This window comes from Phocoena phocoena, chromosome 1 (assembly GCF_963924675.1).
Source record: "Phocoena phocoena chromosome 1, mPhoPho1.1, whole genome shotgun sequence".
Taxonomy (NCBI): domain Eukaryota; kingdom Metazoa; phylum Chordata; class Mammalia; order Artiodactyla; family Phocoenidae; genus Phocoena; species Phocoena phocoena.
This window is the reverse complement of record NC_089219.1, coordinates 26,112,679-26,135,113: the sequence shown is the minus strand read 5'-3', so window position 1 is coordinate 26,135,113 and position 22,435 is coordinate 26,112,679. Positions and strand designations below refer to the sequence as shown.

The 22,435-nt window shown below is 46.3% G+C and overlaps 1 protein-coding gene across 3 annotated transcripts; it reads left to right on the top strand.

Annotated features, from left to right (window-relative positions):
- Positions 1–296: 296 nt before the first annotated feature.
- On the top strand, positions 297–21,535 carry AK2 (adenylate kinase 2). Of its 3 annotated transcripts, XM_065875119.1 has the most exons (7): positions 297–426; positions 9,743–9,868; positions 11,653–11,763; positions 11,892–11,986; positions 17,106–17,178; positions 18,364–18,559; positions 20,640–21,535. In XM_065875119.1, the coding sequence occupies exons 1-7, from the start codon at positions 328–330 to the stop codon at positions 20,642–20,644; spliced, it is 705 nt and encodes a 234-aa protein (XP_065731191.1). In that variant the 5' UTR covers positions 297–327; the 3' UTR covers positions 20,645–21,535. The 3 variants fall into 3 exon arrangements, with proteins under 3 accessions (XP_065731191.1, XP_065731183.1, XP_065731199.1); XM_065875111.1 differs by lacking the exon at positions 20,640–21,535 and having other exon boundaries at positions 323–426; positions 18,364–18,585; XM_065875127.1 differs by lacking the exons at positions 11,892–11,986; positions 18,364–18,559; positions 20,640–21,535 and having other exon boundaries at positions 328–426; positions 17,106–17,177.
- The last annotated feature ends 900 nt before the right edge of the window (positions 21,536–22,435 follow it).

Here is a 22,435-nt window from a genome sequence, read left to right as displayed (position 1 = left end):
AGCCCGGCCTCTAAGCTTGCTTCATGTTTTCCCGCCCACTCCGCATACCCGCCGCGCGCCCCACACCCGCGTCCGTGATGGCCCTCCCCTTCCTTACTCCCTTACCGATCCTGTCCAATCAAAAGCAGCCTTCCCCAGTATCGCTGAGTGGTTGGTAAGATGAAGTTTCCGTCGCTCTCAGAGGTGGGCGGAGTGGGCTGACGGACGTGTCGACGGGCCAGTGTGAACGGCGAGTGGGGCGTGCGTGGCGTGCGTGGCGCGCTGGCCTGGAAGCGGTGGACTTGGGAGGAGTGCAGGCTGGTTGAGCAGCGAGAGGCTTCGGCCGCCATGGCTCCCAACGTTCCCATGGAAGAACCGGCTAGAGAGTGTCCTGAAGGCATCCGGGCCGTGCTTCTGGGGCCGCCCGGAGCCGGCAAGGGTACCCAGGTGAGTTGCTGAGCCGGGCTTGTCGGCAGAGCCCGTGGGACTCCAAGGTCAGGGCTGCCAGAGGTCTGGGTCGCCCCTGAGCCGGGCCGTTGGCTGAAGCCTGGAGGGATACCCTGGCTGGAGTCTGGGGTTCTAGCAGGTGTTTGGGGGAGGGTCCACATTGGAGGTCGAGGGAGTCTGAGTTAGAGTTCTTGAGGGACCCAGGCTTGAGGTGCCGTGTTAGGTGATCCTAAGGACTGATTAGATCCCTTAAGGGTTTAGACGCTGGGAAGATTTGAAGGGTAAGGTGCGCCCTGGGCTGAGGCATGTAGATTACAACCCGAGTGGACGCAGGGACCCCAGATTGCCTGCGATTTGGTAGTGGGTTGTCGAGGGTTACGTTCCAGGCACTCGGGGTAGGGGGACGTTTCTGGTAATGACCAATGCCTGAAGGTGGAGTAGCGTCTCCCACTCATGGGGGAAAGCGGGAGCTGGCCTGTGCTGGTTAGGAGTACTGCTAAGAGAAATGAGGTATGACCTGCCTGAGACAGTTAAGTTGGGGGGATGGGAGAGAGTACCTCAATATACAGGTGAGAAAACAGGCTCAGAGAGGTCAGGCAGCTTTCTCAGGTTAGCAAAATTGACTTCATGGAGCCTGGAACCTCAGGGCTCTGAGTGATTGGAGTCTGAAGTTACCTTCTGCTGACCGTGGGGCCTCACTTGGCACCTGGGACATAATGGGCCCATAGATAAAGGTTGGGATTTATGATCTCACTTAGAATTTTGAAGCCCATAGGTTGGATTATCAATATCCTCCTCCTGCCTGGGGTCTGGCATTGCCCCCCCCCACCGCCGTCAAGTTTTTGCTTGCTGTTAGGGTCTAAGGAGGGAATTCCTGAAAGTCTGATCTGCTAAGGGAATGGGGTTCTGGGTGCTGCTCTATGCCCCCTCTTCTCTTCTGAGCCCTTGCAAAGATTGCAAAGTCCTGGCAGACAGGTCATTTGTCTTACTCATTCTTGGGGCTCCTGTGACACCCAGCACATTATTTGATGAGGTTACTGGAAATGGATGAACACAGATTCATGTGGGTGATGAGGAGAAGGGGAGTCTTAGAGATTCAGTTCATTCCTGTGACTTTGCTTTTTGGCTGTGTCTACTAGGTGAAGAAAGACCGCTTCCCCTTTTCTCTCTATAGCCAGAGCCGATTTGCCCTTGAGGGTCATTGTTACCTAACCTCCTTGTCCTCAGTAACATTGAATGCTCCTCTTTCCTGTTGCTACCACCCTCAGTTATTAGGTAACCTGCAGTTTAGGAATGTTTAATCCCAAACTCTACGGACTTTTGCTGAGTGACCGAGATAAACGAGGTAGCTCAAATGCATCAGTTGTTTTTTCTTAGTTCATATTGAAGTTAATAATTTCAGCAGTTGTGAAATGGACAACCCATCCCTGTGCTGAGACAAGGGCTTTATAGTTTAGCAAGCTTTGTAACTTCTAAGCCTCACTGCTCTCGCCTGAAAAATGGGGCTAATACTTAACCTTACTCATTCAACATGTCATGAGCACCGAACATTGGAGACAGAGCAGTAAAGAAGACTGATAAGGTCCTTGCCCCCCTAGACCAAAAGTTAACAAGGATACTGGAAAATTATGTTACATATGTGTGTAAAGCACACCTAGATGACAACCTGGCACATAGTAGATGTTCACTAATTATTGACTCCCTATCTTAGTAACACATCCCCCCACCCCCCAACTCAGCTGTATCTCGGTGTAAAGGGTAATGTTTTCAGGAAGTTTTGAAGAAAATTATATTATGAGCTGATTTATAAGGGTGTATGTATGATGGGAGTTGGTCAGAGAAGGCCTTGTAGAAGTCGAGGAGATGTGATTAGAGCTGGGACTTAAGGGTAAGATTTACACAAGTCACTTAACCTCTGTACACCTTTCTCTCCATAACTGGAACAATAGGAGTACTGGTGGTTGTAGTTTTAATGGAGTTTTAAAGAACAGTGTTCCTAAATCAAAGGTTGCAAAGTGGCAGCCTGCAGCAGAATTTAGCCTGCAGACACACCCCAGCTTTTTATTATGAAGAGTTTGAATACACAAAAGAAGACAGGATTGTGTAATGAGCCCCCATGTACCCATTATCCAGCCCCAGCTACCATCAGCTGGTGGCCATTCCTTCCCCATCCACTCTCCCTTCACAGATTATTTTAGAGCAGCTCCCAGACATTATAACACTTCATTTGTAAATATTTCAATGTGTATTTCTAAAAGACGAATTCTTTTTTGTAAACAAGCACACTATCCCCTAAAAACAATAATAACAGTAAATGTTTACATTTCCATTCATTTGTCTCACAAATATGGTCATTTCAAGTCCCTTTTAATTTACAGGTTCCCCCCTTTTTTTTTCCTTGCAGCTTTTTTGTGGAAGTTGTTTATTCTGGGAGTATCCCTCTTTCTGAGAATTTTTTTATTGTATCCCCATGCCATACTTAACATCTTCTTCTTTCTTTCCTGTAAAAAAACAATTAACCAGATCTGGGTTCAATTTTTGACCCAACTACCTCACAGGTGGTGGTGTGCTGTCCATTAGGAGGCATACTGTGTCTGCTTATCTCTGGTGTTCAGTGCCTGGGTCCAGGAATTCACTGTGGGTGGCAAAATGGTGATGTTCTACTTATATCATTCCCTTTTCATTTATTAGCTGAAATATTTCTATAAAGAGAAACTTCTCACCTACTGTTTGGTATGGTTGTACAGTCAGGGTAGGTTAAATGCTTGATTTATTCCTATAACTTGTCAGCTTTCAAAATAATAGGTTGACCACACAGTGTTTTCAGTTGTGAAATTTCACTTAAAAATCCAGAGCTCTCGTTTCTCCTGAGAAGTTAGATCTGGTGGTTCTGGGCCTCCGTTCCAGCAGGGCACGCAGTTGCCTGGGGATGCCGCTTTGGGTGGTCCATGTGCTCTCCTGTCCCCTGCATAGCCCTCTTCGCTGCCTGTTGCTTTATTTGACCCACTTCATTTGTATTGCCTGCCTGGTAAATGCTTGGGATCTTTGATGTAAAATCCTAACCTGGGTTAGTGCCTAGTGCCTGCTCAGTAATGTTTGTTTTCTTCCCACTAGTGCTTCCTTTTATACCTGCATAACTCAGTATTTTAGGTATTTAATGTTGGCATGACTGAAATAATCTGTTTCCTTTTACAACTTTTCATTTTTAACTAAAATAGTTAAATATTTTTAAACTACCTGCTTTTGCATCAACATAATAATGTCTAAAACATCTGGAACACTTGGATTTGTTGTTTTGTTTAAATAACGTTACTTCCCTGTCTCCCTTTTAGGGTTAGATGTTCCTATGGTGTGGCCAAAACGGGTATGTTTTCTGTTTCCTCTGCCAGCCCCTTTCATAGTTTCTTCCATGTGTCCAGCTGACACCAGTTCTTCAAGGCCAGCACACTTAGGCCGTCAGCTGCCATCTTGCAGGTCAGGCTCTGTCAGTTATGTCAGTGCATTGACGCTCACAGTGCAAAAACCACTCTGTGAGACCCATGCTCTTACTCCCCCTTTTACAGTGGAGAAGCTAAAGCTCAAAGAGCTTGTGCTCTAGGTTACAGGGCAAGGAATTGGCTAATCTTGCATCTGAATGACTTCAAAGCTCCTGCTCTTTCTGCTGCTATCTGCTGCCCTGGGTTAGATCTGTCTCCTGCCTATGCATGTTTTGTTGGATAAGTTCCATGCTAGAGATGCAGGGCAGCCCTTGCCCTCAAGAGGGTTTAATATTGCAAAATAGTCACCCTTTGCTGGGTTCCGTGACAGACCCTACCCCCCACAGCCAAAGATGTTACAGGTGTCATCTGATTTAATCCTGCAGCCCTAGGAGGAAGGTCCTGTTGTTATCTTTGCCTGGTAAACTGAGGCCTAGTGTGTATCTTGCCCCAGGACATACATAAAGTAGCAAAGATAGGATTTGAATTCGTGACTGATTCTTGAACAGCATTACCATCTTATCTTTGCTATCAATCTAGGTGTAGGGGCAGAAATGAACGTGCATGCAAGCAGTACTTACTAGTGCAGAGTACCATATGGGAAGTGTGAGATGAGTGACTGACAAATGCTAGGACAGTTCAGGGTTAGAAAAGAACTATAATTTGTTGAGAATCTTCCATTCTTCCTCCTACACACCCAGTGATGTTGGTACTAATATATCCAATTTATAGTGATTAAAGGATCTCTGGCCTGAGGTTACATGGTCAGTTAACAGGCAGAGCTGAAATTCAAACACAGGTTTCTGTGCTTTTAAAAAACTTTTTTTTTTTTTTTTTTGTGGTACGTGGGCCTCTCACTGCTGCGGCCTTTCCCGTTGCGGGGCACAGGCTCTGGACGTGCAAGCCTATGGCTCACGGGCCCAGCCGCTCCGCGCCATGTGGGATCTTCCCAGACCGGGGCACGAACCCGTGTCCCCTGCCTCAGCAGGCGGACTCTCAACCACTGCGCCACCAGGGAAGCCCTAAAAAACTTTTTTTTTTTTTAAACTTTTTAATTGAAGTATAATATACATAGAGAAGGGTACAGATATCCTAGGTGGGCAGCTTGATGAATTTTCACATGTGAACACACTTGTGTAGCTTATACCCATATGAAGAAACAGAACATTGCCAGCACTGTGAAGGCCTCCTTGTGCTCCTTTCCACACATATACACACACTTCCCCAAAGACAGCCACTAAGGCTCTGGGGGTGGGGGGGCGGTGTTAGTAAAGCCATGTGGTGTCATGGATAAGAGCTAGGGCTCGACAGTCTTGAGGCCAGTTGCCAGATCTGCTGTTACTAGCTTTGTGATCTTGGGCAACTTAGCCTCTGAATTTCATTTGTAAAATGCACATAAAAATAGTTACTACCTAAAAAAAAAAAAAAAAAAAAAAAGTTACTACCTAACATATTTGTTATGTATTATACATACTAAATACTGTAAAACAATGCATGGAGAAATTGCTTGGCATCTTGCAAACACCCAGTTAACTGATGTTGATATGATTCCTTCTTGGAGGAAGAAAGGGTACTTGGGGAGGGTTTTTGGTGGGAGAGATATGCTCAGAATTTGACTGCAGAGGAGGGTAGAGCTTGGACCAGTAGGAGGAAGGGAGAGGGCATTCTTGCATAGAGAGGATCTTGAGCCGAGGTCCATGGAGAGGCTTATGTTATGCAATTGGAAAGCATATATAGAGCAGCTGTTTGCTGTTGTGCAGGGCATCCTGGTAGGGGACTTGTGGAGGCAAATTTGAGTAGCTTGGGAGGTATAGGAAGTTGGTTGTGGACGACACTGAGTGCTGGACTAAGGTATTGGGACTTCTCCCCTGTTGCCCTGGGGGAACGTTGAGGCTTCTGAATGTATGTTTGTTGGGGGGTGGGTAGTATGTCCAGCAGTATTTTAGGAGATGTTTGCAGCTGCATGTACAGAAGCATTGGAGGTGGAAGTGGGAAAGACAGCAGTAGAACGATGATTTCGAGGTAAGAAAACAAGTGAGCTTGATTAAATCAAATCTTAAAGACTGACATTTTCCCTTTATTTCCCCAAATGCCAGGCACTATGCTGGATTCTTTTGCGTATATGATTTTGCCAAATCCCCATAACAGCTCTGAAAGTAGACATTGTTGTCTGTACAGTAAGTCCCCTACATACGAATGAGTTCCATTCCGAGAGTGCATTGGTAAGTCAAATTTGTTCGTAAGTCCAACAAAGTTAGCCTAGGTACACAACTAACACAATCAGCTGTATAGTACTGTGCTGCAATAGGTTTATAATGCTTTTCACACCAGTAATACATAAAAATAAAATAAAGAAGACATTTTTAATCTTCTAGTACAGTACCTTGAAAAGTACAGTGGTACAGTCCAACAGCTGGCATACAGGGGCATAGGGTGAACAGGCAAGAAGAGTTACTGACTGGAGGAGGGAGAGGAGGTGGGAGATGGTAGAGCTGAAGGATCGTCAGCTATAGGAGACGGAGGGCAAGCTGCAGTTTCACTCACGCCTGACGGTGATGGCACAGGTTCTGGTTCCTTGCTGGATTCAACTCTATCTACCCTCTTGAAAAAATGATCCAGTGATGTCTGGGTAGTACCTCTTTTTTTCTCGTCATAGATGATACAGTACCGCTGGATTGCATTCTGAATGGCTGCTGCAACCTTCGTGTACCATTCTACTCTCAGGCGCTATGCCTCAAAAACTAACAGTGCCTCCTCAAATAAAGAAAATCCCGTTGCCATTTCCTGTGTCGTGAATCTCTTCGGTTCTTCAGTTACTTCTTCCTCTTTTCTGTCTTCGTCCTTTCTCTGGGCCTCCAATTCCTGGCACTTCTTAGCAGTACCAGCTACATCACCGCTGCTTTTACACTTGTTTCAGGACATCCTGGGCTTGAAATAAAGATACTATACTTCTGTACTCTTATACAGTACTGTACGGTAAAGTACACAAAAGCGCAGCCACTTGTAGAGGATGCACACACGTGACAATGTATGCCAGACACGTGAACTTACATGATTGGACATGTGAACGCACGTTTGCATCTTTGAAAGTTTGCAGCTTGGAGGTTCATATGTAGGGACTTACTGTACTCTAGAGATGAAGAAACCAAGACCTTAAGGCTATATATCTTGTTCAAGGTGACACAGTGAGTAAACTGTAAATCCCGGATCTGAACCACTATAAAACCCAGTCTTACACCCCTGCCCCAGGGCTTCACAATCTGTGTGCGTCAGAATCCCACCATGCTACCCGAAAACCACTCAATCATAGATTTCAAGGGCGGGCCCGGCTTTGTGTTTTTAGCAAGTGCCCCGGATGATTGTGATAATACACTGATGTTTGAGAACACTAACCTCACCATGCTGCCTCCCTAGTGGTTTTAGCCATTCTGAACCACACCCCCTTCCCAAACCACAGGTTCCTCCTACAGATGGGGGGCCTATTTCTTGGGCTCAACAGTAGCCCATGGCTAGTGAGACCCATGTGTCTCGGGGCCTCAGCAGCAGCTGAGTGTGGTCGAGGGGTCAGCAGCATAGCCAGGCCTGGAAGCTTGTTTTAAATGCAGATGCTCAGGGCCCACCCTGTAGAATCAGAATCTACATTTTAGCAGTACCCTCAGGTGGTTTGGAGTAGGAGAAGCATTCCTCTACAAAGAGTATAAGCGTGAAGTGTAAGGGGAGTGAGATACAGCTATTTCATCAGGCTTCTTCTGTAGCTTGCGAGTAAAGAGCAATGCAAAAAAGAAAGACCTTGAAAGGAGGTCTTTTATTTACTGAATGCCCACGGTGTGTCTGATATTTATTTCATTTTACCCTCACAACAGCCCTATGGAGTAGACATTATCCCTATTTGACTGGTAAGGGAACTGAGATTCTGAGAAATTAAGTAACTAGCCAAAGGTCATAAAGCTATTGAGGGCAGCCAGGGCTCATGTGCAAATCTGTCTGACTCCAAATTTCATGCTCTTTGCAGCCCACCCCATTGACTTCTGTGCAGCCAGCAAGAAATGAAGGAGTTAGTCTTCCGCCATGCCGCGTCTTCCCTCTGGGAGTGTGCTTCCACACAGCCGTAGAATCTAGTCACCTGAAATAGCACAGAAGAGTCCTATGGTTTAGAGTGGTAAAAATTGGAAGGTTAGGTGCTAACAGCTCTTCTCTGGTGTTTCGGTTACTCTTTCCCCTGGAACAAGCCTGACCTCCCAATTTTTCACCCAAGTTAATTTCAGCAACCAAGGAGAAAGATCGGCAGAAAAGCACAGCTCTCTGGGTTTGTGGCCACTGTGCCAGCCCGAAGGACCAGAAGGTTTTCCATCACCAGAGCGTCCTGACCTTCACTGGTTTCCCAAGTGTGGTTTTAAATACCTCATCTGGGTTCCATTTTGCTATGAAGTCAGTTCTCTGAGCTGAATCAGTCCGTGAGTCACAAACCAGCACTGTTGCCCTGAGCCCTATCTATTTAGCCTTTACCATGTGCACCTAAGAAAGCTCCCAATGAACTGGTTTGAGCAAGGGTCCCACCCTACTTCTTTTCCAAAACAATTGAACCAGAAAGCAAAGTGTTAAGCTCCTTGAACTGATTCTATTCCTCATGAATTCTGCATTCTTTTTTGCCACTACAAAACCAATGTCGGACTCTCCAGGGTCTCTTCTCTTCTAGTCTTCGTTCTGTGGTATAGTCACCAAACTATGAACTCATAGAGGACAGAGTCTGTGTCTCCTATTCATCTGTTTCCCTGGTACCCAGCAAGGTTCTTAGAAGAGGCATCTTCAAAGTATTAGTATTTTCTTTCTGTATGAATGAATATGGAATTAAGACAGGGATTACAGTAACAGCTGATGTTCACTGAGCACTTACAAAGTGCCTGGCCCTGCGTATGTGGAATTCTATATAATCTCATCAACCCAGTGATATAGGTACTATTACCATCTCCATTATACCCAGAGGAAATTTAAAATTTAGAAAAGTGATATAATTCTTCTCAAGTCACATAACCAGCCATTGGTGAACCTGGTGTCTGAAACCCAGGCGTTTGACTCTCAAGCCCATGCTCTTAGCCAAAAGGCTATACTGCTCCCTAAAGCTACCAAGCACTTAATGTTTGCCAGGTGCTCTTCATATATATATCTCATCTGATCCTCACAGCTACCTTCTGAGACAGAGACTTTTTGCCTTCATTTTAGACAAATGAGAAAACTGAGCCTCTTGAGAGGTTAAGTGATTTGGCCCGGATAATGCAGATACCCTAGTGACAGGGAAGGGAAGAACCGAGTCTGCCTGAGGGAGACTTCTGCGCCTGGCTCCAGCTGCCTCCCACACTGGTGACCACAGTACTTGACAGCCACACGTCCATCCCTTTGGCGAATATTCATTCAGCACGTTACATGCCAGGCATTGTGCCAGGTGCTTTATATACATGAACTCTTAAACTTCCGAGCAACCGTGTGAAGTGTTGGTACTGCTGTTCCTGTTTTTCCCATTTATAATGGGGAAACTGAGGCTTATGTGTCACTAGTGTGTCTAGTGGAAGTAGTGATAATAGCTGATATTTATGATGGCTTCCTGTGCTAGGTGCACTGTTTGAAGTGCCTATGTATTATCTCATGTAATTCTTAACTACAACCCTACAGTCATATGTTAGAATATAATATAAGGTACTTTTATCCCAGTTACAGGTAAGGAAATAGGCATTTGTCAGAGTTCACATAGCCAGTAAGTGGCAGGGCCAGGTTCACACCCAGGCAGTCTAACTCCAAGGCCTGCACTGTTAACCATATCTTGTTTTTTGTCTTCCCCTTCATAGGCACCCAAGTTGGCTGAAAACTTCTGTGTCTGCCATTTGGCTACTGGGGACATGCTGAGAGCCATGGTGGCTTCTGGCTCAGAGCTGGGAAAAAAGCTGAAGGCAACTATGGATGCTGGGAAACTGGTAGGTTTGGTGGTACCAGTGAATGTTGATATTCCTCAGAGTCTAGATCTGCCCTGCTTAATAGGGTGAGCACCAGCTACATGTAACTACTGAAATTAATTTTAATTTAATTTAATTTAAAATTAACTTCCTCAGTTTCACTTGCCACATTTCAAGTTTTTGCCAGCCCGCACAGATATAGAACATTTTAAGCATTGTAGAAAGTTCTGTTGGACAGCCCTGTGCTGCGGGGTGTTTTAACAAACTGGCACATTATATGAACTTTTACAGTAGCAAGTTACTTGGTTCATTCTGAATTTATGACACTTATTTTATTCACGGTACTCTTGAAGTTCCTTTGTGCCGGCACATTTTGTAATATACCCAGGTTTTTTTGTTTGTTTGTTTGTTTTTTACTTTTTTTTTTTTTTTAAATACCCAGTTTTAAGACCAAGAATGAAACTGCCATCCCTAGGCCAGAACTCAAGGGTGATTCAAGAGCGGACTCAGGAAGTCTCAGAAGTGTTTTTAATCTACTTTTGTGATTCTGTTCTGTGTCTTTAACAGAGGGGTTGCTTGGCAGTTGACAAAAGTAATCCTTCTTATTTGGTGAATATAATAGCATTTCCTCTTTTTAGTCCAGTTGATCTGATTGGAGAAGTATAATTTATTACCTACTAAATGTTTTTTGATTAGTGCCGGAGCTTAATTGTAACTGAGTTATTCTGGGACTTGGCCTTGGGAAGAAGTCATTTTGTGCTTGGCTCTCTGGTCTTTACGTATCTTAGAATGTTGGTTGGGGCGGGTGCTGGGCCTCCCGTCAGGCTTTGAGATTCTGGACCTGGGGTAGCCCTGCCTGTGCGCCCAGCTGCCCCTTTACTTCTAGCTTTCCCTTCATGTTAATGAGGCTGTAAGTCAAGCCATAAAGCTAGATATTTTGGACTTTGGGTCTTGGTGGAAGATCCCGTACTGAGAAAAAATTGGGTTGTGGCAATGAGATTACTTATCTCTAGCCTTCACTTAGTCGCAGAGCTTATACTTTGTCCCCAAGTTCACAGCTGGTCCCAGGAGATAAGAGCATTAGCTACCAAAATGTGCAGCCTTCACTCTAATACTGGCAGGGAACTTTTCTTGCAGTGGAAGCCCAGGAGGTTTTTGGAAGCTAGGAAGGATCCTTGTTGGGGTTTTTAGAGGGGCTCAGAGGAGTGTTGGGCTGGCTTCTTGGTTCCTTGGTTCTGAACCAGTCTTGCCAAGGTCAGTGAACTTCTCTGTTGCTTCCTGTCCGAGACCGCCTGGGTTGCTTTACTGTTAGCCTAATCAAAATTGTGAAACAGGTAAAGTTGGTGCCTTTCTACAATTCTGGTCAACCCCCATTCTCTCCTAGAGCCCTCCTCGGGTGGTCTCTCAGCCATATGTCCTCACTTACGTCTTGAAGACAGCTGATTGCTGAGGAGCTGTTATCTGATTGCTAGGACTCTGACTAATGGCCAGAGAGGCCTTCAGGACCTAAGAAATGGGGGGGTCTCCTGGTGGGGTGATAGGCACTCCTGTTCCCTCACCCAGATTACTGGGATACAGGAGAATCTCAAGGGAAGAGAATGTGTATATGGTAACCACAGAAATAATCATGAAACTGAATCTTCCAAATGGAGCCACTCCATATTTGCTCTGATTTTGGCTTCTTTAGGGTCAAGAACCTGTTTAGTAATCAGGTTATACAGACATAAACTTATGACCCTGGAGTTGGGCTAATGCCACCTAGTTAATGGATTTAACCCCAAGATTGTTTTGTTCTTGACTTCCAGGTGAGTGATGAAATGGTCGTGGAGCTCATTGAGAAGAATTTGGAGACGCCTCCATGCAAAAATGGTTTTCTTTTAGATGGCTTCCCTCGGACTGTGAGGCAGGCAGAAATGGTGAGTGGCTTGGTTTTGTATGACCATTGCATGAAAGCAAATCCTGGCCCTCTATCTCTTTATTCCTTTGAGGGAAATGGGTCTTATCAAGCTCTGGTAGCTTAGGTGGGCCACACGCTTTTTTACAGCTTGATGACCTCATGGAGAAGAGGAAAGAGAAGCTTGATTCTGTGATTGAATTCAGCATCCCAGACTCTCTGCTGATCCGGAGAATCACAGGAAGGTATTTGTCCCCTGAAGGTCCCTTCTTTTCATGCTTCCTCAGAGCTTTGTCAGACGACAGGAACTGCTCCGGCCTAATCCCAGCCATGAAGCTTAGTGCCGTTTCCACATGGATTGACCTTATGTGGTGACATGGGATGGGGATGTGGAAGGAAGAGCAAGGGATCTGAAGTCCAGCAGCAACTCAGTCCTGTCACCTTTTAACTCTGACCCTAGGCAAGTTTCTTAACCTCTCTAAGGCTGTTTCCTCATATGTAGAGAGGAAGTAATAGTACCTGCTTCGAGGACCCATCGTGCATGGTAGATAGCATGTTGTGCATATTTCAGAGCCTTGCTTACCTGGGTGCTTAAGAAGTACTAAATTCCTGGGCTTCCCTGGTGGCGCAGTGGTTGAGAGTCCGCCTGCCGATGCAGGGGACACGGGTTCGTGCCCCGGTCTGGGAAGATCCCACATGCCGCGGAGTGGCTGAGCCCATGAGCCATGGCCGCTGAGCCTGCACGTCTGGAGCCTGTGCTCCGCGGTGGGAGAGGCCACAGCAGTGAGAGGCCTGCGTACTGCAAAAAAAAAAAAAAAAGAAATACTAAATTCCTTACGTCTGTATCTCCATTTTAGTGCTTTTTAAGTCCGATTTCAGTTGAAGTTGCCATACCTTGCTGTAGGCTTTTTATTATAAAAATAATAGGACCATCTACACAGTTTAGAAGATTGAGGAAAAACTTGCTCATGGTACAGCCAGCTTAGCGAATAACACTATAATTTTTTTGCGTGTTTTGTTTTAAAGTGCTTATTTCTCTATAGTAGTTAACGTTGAACACAGAAATCTTCTGCCTCTGATGAGTTTGCTCCTAAAAAGTGCCACTGCTTTAGGCTACAGTTTCCTCAGCCCTCTTTCACTACCACGCTACCATCTGCTTTATGCCTTCCAAAAATATGTGGGAAGCTCTCAACCGCTAAGAGACCCTCCCATTCTTGTCCTTATTATGGGCTATATAGCTTTTTTTAATCCCTCAGTCACTTTTTAAAAATTTATTTATTTATTTGTTTTTATTTTTGGCTGTGTTGGGTCTTCGTTGCTGTGCGTGGGCTCCCTCTAGTTGTGGTGAGCAGGTGCTACTCTTCGTTGCGGTGCGCGGGCTTCTCATTGCGGTGGCTTCTCTTGTTGCAGAGCACGGGCTCTAGGCACGCGGGCTTCAGTAGTTGTAGCACTGGGGCTCAGTAGTTGTGGCTCGTGGGCTCTAGAGCGCAGGCTCAGTAGTTGTGGCCCACGGGCTTAGTTGCTCCGCAGCATGTGGGATCTTCCCAGGCCAGGGCTCGAACCCGTGTCCCCTGCATGGGCAGGCGGATTCTTAACCACTGCACCACCAGGGAAGCCCCCTAAGTCACTTTAATGGAGCCTCAGGAAGGTGCTCAGCCTACCATCTTGAACCAGACTTCCATGACCATTATTTTTAATTGCTGCATGATATTTCACAGTACATGAACCATCATTTACTTAATTGTTCCCCGATTGTTGTACGTTTGTGTTCTTCCAGTTTTCCATTGTTAAATTCATGCTTTGGCCATCATAGTACATGTAAGTTTTTAAGGGGGCAGTGTTTTCTGATTATAAATGTTATTACTTTGATTTCCTAATGAGGTTGAACATTTTTCTCCATGTGTCTGCAGTCCATATCTTTAAGGAGAGAGGCAGCAGAGTAAGTGTTAGAGGTGTTCTCCTGGAAGGCTGTGTTAGATACAGTGAGATCCACCTTATATTAATTTTCTTTTCAAATGTCCAGGTTTCATGTTTCCAGCTATTGCATAGGCTCCTTCAGTGCAGGAATTTTGTTTCTTTGCTCTGGCACAGAGTAGGCAAGCAAAGTTGATGTAGTCCAAGAAGCAGTAGGGTTGACAAGAAGGGACATGACCAGGGCTGGGGTCCCGGACATTGCAAAGCAGATGTTAATAGTACTAGGTGACACGAGGGGCCTTTGATCTGATCGGCTCAGCTTCCTAAGTGCCTGCTTTGTGCAGGCACAGCTCTGGGAGCAGGGGACCAGTAGAGAATATAGAACAATATGCTGGTGCCCATGTCTGACCTCAGAGCGTCTACAATCCCTACGTGAAACCTGGGCTGTTTAGTGCAGTAGGGGTCCAGGAAGACAGCCTGGGGGCAGGGAGGGAAGTCTGGCTAGGACAGGTGTAAAGTCTGACTTGACCTTCCTGGATAGAGAGGATTTTGCTGAGGCTTTCCCATAAGGGAGTAGAGGCAAGAATGAGTATGCATTGAGGGAGAGGCTCTAGCTAAGGCTTCTTGCAAAATGTCTGTCCAGAGCTGGAGAAATGGCCTGGGAGGCCGGGTGGTAGAATGAGTGCGGTTGGGAAGGTGGAATGGGAGCCTGGCTGGGGAAGGTCTGCCAAGGAAGAGACGGTAGACATGACTGAGTCAGGAATCATGGGATGTTCTTAAGCCACTGGGCGTTGTGGCAGATACAGCATTTTGAGAACATTAGCTTGGTCCTGGTATACAGGCTAAATTGAGGGAAATAAGAAACAGACAAGGACCCTACTTGGAGGAGCCTGATGTGATCCACCAGTGAAGTGATAGAGACTGGGGTTGGCTGGTGGGGCACTGAGAGATTCTGAAGAACAAACTCCAGAATTGTAGAGGGCGAAAGAGGCAAGACTCGGTCTCTCGGTTTGGAAGTGAGTGGTGTAGTGTGGCCCTCTCCCTTACAGAGGAGGAAACAGAACAGGTCAGACTGTGTAAAGGTGTTTTTCCAAGCCCACTTGCATATCAGTGGCAGAACTAGCACCAAAAACCTGCTTTCTGCCTCCTCGTCCACTATGCTGATTATTGCAAGAAAAAGAGTCAGGAACTAGCCAGTTTAATATGGATCTTATTTAAATCTGACATGATAAGGACCCCACTGTAAATGTCTTCAGAATTGGCTCTGACCTCACTTCTATGGGTTATTATTTTATTTCTTGCCATAAGTATGGCTGGTGGGTTTTGATTTTAACCTATTCAGTGTTGGCTCTCTGGTATCATTAGCCTAATGTCTTGTACCATCCCTATTTTGTGGATGAGAAAACAGGTGTCTGAAGTATCACACCCAAGGTAGCAGTGGCTGTAGCATCCCAGCCTGATCCCTCCACATCTTCACCTCCACATCCAGGCCAGGCTCAGTGGCTTGTAGAGCTGTTTTGGTTGGTACTTAAGACCAGTCCCATTTTAAGAACTTGGAGATTGGTTTCTTTTCCCTTCTAGGGAATGAGTCTTGCCTTCTTCTTAAAATGATACTTGGAAGTGGGGAAGGAGCAGTGTTATATGTAACTGGAGGGCTGAGGGAATCTGGGAATGCGCAAGAGCTGATGTAGAGACATGGAGAGGAGAGAATTGTGTTTGTTGCAGCCTGGCTGCTATGTGCCCTGTGCTTTCTAGAAGGTGAAGAAACAAGGTCCAGGGACTTCCCTGGCGATCCAGTGGTTAAGACTGCACACTTCCACCGCAGGGGGCATGGGTTCGATGCTGGCTGGGGAGCTAAGATCCTGCATGCTGCACAGCATGGCCAAAAAAAAAAGAAACGTGGTCCACACTTCATGCCCCCAGCCCTTCCCAAAGGAAAGCTGTAGCTGAGCCCCGCAGCTTCTGCTCGTCCTCTCCTTGGGTCTCCTAGTGGGTGTCATTTCCCAGTGGATGCACCAGAGGAACCCCTCCAGCAACTGAAATAAAGGAGGGCCCAACCTCGTGTTACATGATTGCAGTCACAGGCCCACTCAGTGTAACTTACTCACTCTGCTATCAATTTGTCCCCCATGCTGTAAATGGACCACCTTATTCTATAAATGGACCACTTGGCCCCCCAAAATATGCTGTCATTAAAACACAGTATCACATTTTACAAACGTGTGGCTTCGATAGTCTAACCCAGACTTTCCCAACTGATGTGCTGAGATATTGACCCCCTCAGCCGCCAGAGCAAGCACGCTGAGTACTTTCTGTGTATGCCAAGAGGTGAAAAATGTTGGGAAGCTCTGGCCTAACAGACCGTCATGAGGAGAGTAGCCATCAGTTAAATAAGCAGACCTTGGTTGGCATAGAATTGGGAAGCCACGCGAAGTTGTGGGCACCAGCTGCCGAGCAGTGTTTGGCCTGCCTCCTTTCCTTCTTAGGTTTCGGGGCTCCTGTGGTGTGACCACTCCCAGTCAGGAGCGTGGGCTTGTTGCTTAAGGGGACACGGCAGAGATGCAGCTGCCAGATACATATTCTGTGCCAAGTAAATGCTTCTTCTTGAGCTCTTTATTCTATGACTTAATATGTTGTTTTCCCTGATGCCTTGAATATTTCCCTCTGATGGCTGGGCTTTCTGTGTCTGTGTGGTCGCAGAGGTGTTCAGCATTGTCTGCTGATGTCTGCATCCATAGCCCATGTTTTTCCTATAGCACCTTTCTGGTTTTATAACCAAACTAGTTTAGAAAATAAGGTTAGTTTCTCTGTCCCCCGTGGCACTTAGTCCAAATCTCTGTTAAAGGATTACCAAATTTATTGTAGTTATTTATTTCCACATTTGTCTCCCCCTCTAAATTAATCACTGTTTGTGAGCAGGGATCGTGACTCGTTGCTCTGTAGCCCCTGAATTCAGCTTAAGGCCTGAATTGGAATGGTCTCACACAGCTGAATTAGGCTGTCATTATACCAGCCTCTTCAGCCAGACACGTATTTTAATGTTGGGTCAAAAGAGAAAACAGGGCTTCCCTGGTGGTGCAGTGGTTGAGAGTCTGCCTGCCGATGCAGGGGACACGGGTTCGTGCCCCGATCCAGGAAGATCCCACATGCCGCGGAGCGGCTGGGCCCGTGAGTCATGGCTGCTGAGCCTGCGCGTCCGGAGCCTGTGCTCCGCAACGGGAGAGGCCACAACAGTGAGAGGCCCGCGTACCACAAAAAAAAAAAAGAGAGAAAAAAAAAGAGAAAACATACTCCCTCTGGCATATGCCCAGTTATTTTCCTAAGCAAGAGATTCCTATAACGAGGTTCTCTGCTGGATTAAAGTCCTTGCATCCAGCTTCTCTGTGCTTGTCATCTTGGAGACCCCTGGGGTTCCGGCAGCCTGATTCCTGTTCATTTGCTATCTTGCAGACTGATTCACCCCGAGAGTGGCCGTTCCTACCACGAGGAGTTCAACCCCCCAAAGGAGCCCATGAAAGATGATGTATGTAAATTCAGGACGGGAAGTTTCCTTTTCTTTCCTTCCTCTCTCTTACTTCGCTTTTTTTTCTTTTTTCTTTCTTCCCTTTGTTCTTCCCGTTTTCCCTTTATTCCTACCAATATTACGAACTTAACCATGAGAAATATTGCTATCACGTAAATCACATGGGCTGTGGCTCATCTTTAGAGTGTCCCTCCAAGGGGTTTATTGCTTGACCTTGAGGTAGCCACCAGTGCCAGCCACTCCCCAGTGCCCAGTTTGTACCTGTCTTTTGTCCAGAGCAGCCCCTTCCTGGCATCATGGCAACCTAAATGGTGAACTAATCAGGAGAAGGCTGCTTGGAAGCCCCGGATTAGAGCCACGGTTGGAAGGACAGTACTGAAGAGATGTTTGTTGACCAGTCCTGCTTCAGAAGAATGTCTTCTCTCTCTAGTGACTGTACTGTACCCTACAGATTCGGAAGAGCTTGGCCAGGTTAACACTGCCAGGTTCCTATGGCAGTCTTTAATTGTTTGCAGATGTACAAGGGGGGTCTCACACTGTAATATTTGCCATAAATAGTTCACCTTGTCTGTTTTAGGACACGCAGGCAACAGTAAGAATTTCCTGGATTTACCTTTGTCATGCGAGACAAGTTCATCAGGTCGTACAGGTTCCAAAGCTATCTGGCAACTTCGTCACGTTTCACAGAGTTGGCAGTTCTGTCACTCAGTGTTCCCTGTCACTTGCCACTTTCAGAATGTTGATGGCCGGCACCCCAGTGAAAACACTGAATACTTATGCAGCTAAGATCCTAATTGCTACTGCATCTGTGATTTTGATGTATTCTCCTGGTCTCAGGGGCCTCTGTCTTTCTTGTTTCTCACCCTAGAAGTGTTTGTCTTGGAAGCTGAACAGCCTGAGCACAAGCCATGAGAGAAAGACCTTGTCTGTCCCCCTGTCTCAGCCCTTTCCTCACAGTTGCTGTTTCAGGCTCCCTGATTTCTCTGGACCAAGTGGTCTGCTCCTGGGACCAACTTGCTGGGAATAGTGAAGTTCTTTATAGTTCTTTATTGGAGGGGGTCTAGAAGGTCTTGTCTTTCCCTCTGATGGACTTTGGGATCAGACAGCATCTCAGATCTGCATCCAGCGTTGGATTAGGAGAACTTGCTGAGTCCTGGCCTTTCATCCCCCTCTTCCTGTTCTCAGATCACCGGGGAACCCTTGGTCCGCCGATCAGATGATAATGAGAAGGCCTTGAAAATCCGCCTGGAGGCCTATCACACTCAGACTGCCCCGCTGGTGGAGTACTACAGTAAACGGGGGATCCACTCTGCCATCGATGCATCCCAGACCCCTGATGTTGTGTTTGCAAGCATCCTAGCAGCCTTCTCCAAAGCCACATGTAAAGACTTGGTTATGTTTATATAATGTTGGGTCCAAAAAGGAACTTCTTTCTTCTTCCTATCCCTGTTGAAGGAGTGGGTGGGAATGGCAGAGCAGGCAGAGGGAAGCTTCTTCAGGCCAGCAAGAGTATCATTTGATGTACTGATTAAAAAAGCACTTGCTTCATGTCTCTTTGGCGTGTGTGCAACTCTCATCTCATCTGTGTGTGTGGGCGTGTGTGCGTGTGCAAATGAGTGTGTTGGTATAAGTATGTGTACACTCTCCGACTTTCTAAGTTGTAGGCAAGATTGCTTTACTAGCTGTTTATTTCTTCAGCCATACTCTAGATTATTTTTTGACCAAAATAAACTAACTCAGGTATCTACCAGGCATTCCAGTTCCCTAGTATTTTTTCCATCTCCAACAGCTAATTAGAAGTCCTGGGTCACATGAAGTCAGGCAGGGCCACAGTTCCTACTGGCAGACTGTTGGCCAGAAATTCCATTTGTTTTCTCACCCGTAATGAAAAGCCAAATGAGTCAGTGTGTGGAAAGGGATCATTAATTTTTTCCCCCTAAACAGGAAGGAAAAGGCGCTTACATTCTAGATTCCAGAAATTAACTGGGAGAGGCTATCAGCGTGGAAAGAGCCAGGCCAAGCTGGGGTATTTCTGTGAACTGCACCATGGTTCTGTAAAGTAGGGATCATCTGGGACCTGTGTTGAATACTGAATTGCTGCCAAAGAATTAAACCAGGTGAAAGGTCCTTTTGAATTTAGACAGTCTTCTGAACATCCAGGCTGGGCATCTGAGGGCAGCCAGTCCACTTCCCCAAAGAGAGACCAGGGTAGGTTTGTTTTTATTTTTAATGTTCGCCTCTGTTTCCAAGTAGGAGCAGAACCGTGATTTGAGGATCATTTTGGGATCATTTTGATTAGAATTTATTCAAACCCAATCTCTCTGCAGGATGTGAAACCCAAATCAGATGTATCCCTTTTAAACTCAAACCATCTCCCTTCCAGATCCAGTCCTTCACCCCTTACGTCATGATGGTGGTGGCCAGTCTCCCCAAGAAAGGATCACCTCAAAAATAAGATCACCTATGGCAGTAACCAGTTTTTATTCCTAACCTCAGCTCCCAACTACTAAACATTTCCTGAGGTCCGTGCTGTGCCTTTTGGTCTCTGGTTTGATTTGGGGCAAACAGATGAATTAATAGACTGCTGTGAGGGACCACAAAAACAGCAGCCTCTGGAAAAAAAACATGAAAAAAATCAGTGGCAGGTCCAATAAATAATGCCACCTGCCCAGTGTAGTCTGCTGACTCAGTTTAGTGGACTATAAAGTGCCCAGTCCCCATCTGACGTGAGTTCTCCTGCTGTCTGTGGGCCCGCCAGAGGTTTTGTCCTCTGTCCACCTGGAAGCTGGCTATGGGTACATCTTGCAGGTGGACAGAGTGGCCATCTCGTGTCCCTCTTTGTCTGCTTCAAGTGAGTGTCTGCTGACTCTGCTCTGCCTTGTTTCCCTGGCTGTAAACTAACTCCATCCATTCTCAGCGGAAACCCAATCTGGCATGGGGTGTTTCTGGGAAGCACATGACTTCTGGGAATGGACAAGGAAGGGCAGTGAAACCAAAACTGTCAGCTCTGTCTGTGGGGATCTGGGCTCCTTCTGTGGGTGAGGGTGGCCTTGTGAATCTTGGAGTCGACTCCTCTTCAAGTAGGGACAGTTGCAGGCATTTGGCCTCAAAGGTGAGGTCTTGAATGTTTGCTGATAGAGTGTGCATGATCCTTACTCAGATATTTGTCATCCATCTATATGCATTCACCTGTGCACACACGTGCGTGTGATTTTGGGGCTATCAGTGAAAACTGGAAGATCGTCGGGGTTGCATATGCCCTTTTGGGGGTAGGTACGATTCAATTTTTGCTTCATTTAATTCCAGAACCTTAACCTCAGCAGGCATGAGAGCTTTCACCTGGCAGAGAAATGTCCAGTGTTTATGCATTTGGTTGCCAGGGCGTGCATGCCAAGCTTCTCTGATATTTACTTGGTTTTTAAAAACCCATTTTGTTCTCTCTTGTTTCCTCTCTATTTCAGCCTAGTAACAGAAGGCCAGGCGAGACTGCACCACTGCTCATCACCCTGCGGCGTGATCCCTGCTCTTAGGTGCTGGGCAGAGGGGAGGGGTGGTCCGGGTAAGGATGGAGAGGGCGGAGTGGTGAGGGCTCAAGAGGAGAATGGGAAGAGCAGCAGTGCTGTAGTGAAGCAACTTCTTTTCCATGGAGTAGGAGCCTTAAAAAGTACAAGCAAAGGGAAAAATTGATTTTTTAGAACACTGATTGGAGGGTATAAATAGAAACAGGGAGATGCAGTATTATTTCTAAGGAATCACGTTGTCATTTACTCCAGACTGGTGACGATATTTTTTAAAGCCAGTGCCCTAAGACCTCAGCTTTTATCAGAACCTCATGCCAGCCCAGGAATGCCGGAAATCACACTGTTGTCCTGTCTGTCCTGTAGTTTGGAACAGGGCAGGAGTTGACTACTAACCCTGGTTCCCCATACCATGAGATCAAAAAGTCATCTCCCCATTTGAAAGAGATATAGAGTATGTTCATGGGGGTAGTGGCTCAGCAAATCAGTTTTACTGGAGTCCTGGGGCAGGTGGAGCAGGCTGGTCTCACTCCCTTCCCAACTTACCACTGATGTACCAGCCCGCCGGCTCTCGTGGGTAAGCTCTCGACAGCCACCCAGCATAGGCCACAGCCCTACACTCTTGCCTTCCTCCATCCATGTCGTGTGAAAGGACCCTTTTTAATAAATGAGCAAGTGTCCTAAGCGACCTTATCCAAAGATTGTCCTTTCCATCCTCAAATCCTGTGACTGGGATCACTCAACAACACTGTGATGTATTATTTTCAATGAGGTGCCTTTCTTAACTGTCCAAATGCTGCCTTGTTTGGCCCCTAAATCAATAAAGTGTGTTAAATGTTTGTATCCCCTGTTGTGGCAATTTTTTAAGGGGATGTGGGCCAGTAAAATGACTGAATTCTGGATCTGACATTGAATTCTGGATCTTGTGGTCACTGGAAGTCGTGAGAAGGCAGGAAGGTCCAAGCATATGTTCATCAGAAGAGCCTGCACCCTCTTGACCTTCAGCTGATTTGCAGGATTTTCTTGAGCCCAAGGACAAGGCAGCTTGGTCTAGTGGAGACCAGCACTGTGCTTGGAGTTCAGGGGATGTACGACAAATCCCAGCCAATCATTTACTCTGCTCCTGTTTCCCATGTGAAAAAGAGACTGGTGATGCCACCTTCTCGGACTCATTGGCAATAAATGAAATTTACAAGAAGCAGCTTTTTGCTTGGTGCCTGACACACAACAGACACTGGATAAACGCTAGTTGGAACCGAGGATACACAGAAAAAATATCTGCTTCTTGCCAGGCTGGATGATTATTGAGCAGACAGTTGTCCGCAGCCTAGAAAGCCAGAGCTTCTAATCCCTAAACCAGATTCTTGGCTGCCTTTTCAGCTGCCTCTTTAATATTCTTGGTTGCTTTGTAAATCCATTTCTTCCCCTGCAAAAATGAGCTTAAATCATTTGTCCAAACTGAAGCTCTCATGCTGTTTGGAAGGGCTGCCTTTGCTAGTGAGGTTTCTGAAAAATGACAGCTGTCCTGAAAACAGAGGAAGCTGGGCTGGAAGCGCTGTCCTTCTCCAGGCAGGTGCTCTTGCCCTGGAGAGAGGCAGGGCTGTCCCTGGCATATGAAATCCTGCCCCCTCTTCCAACTCCTCCCTCTTCTGTTACACCACTTCCCCCACCTCTACAGAGTCATTTTCGGGTGTCAGCATGACTTATTTGTCCTGACCTTTTCACCCCCTGAGGTATTT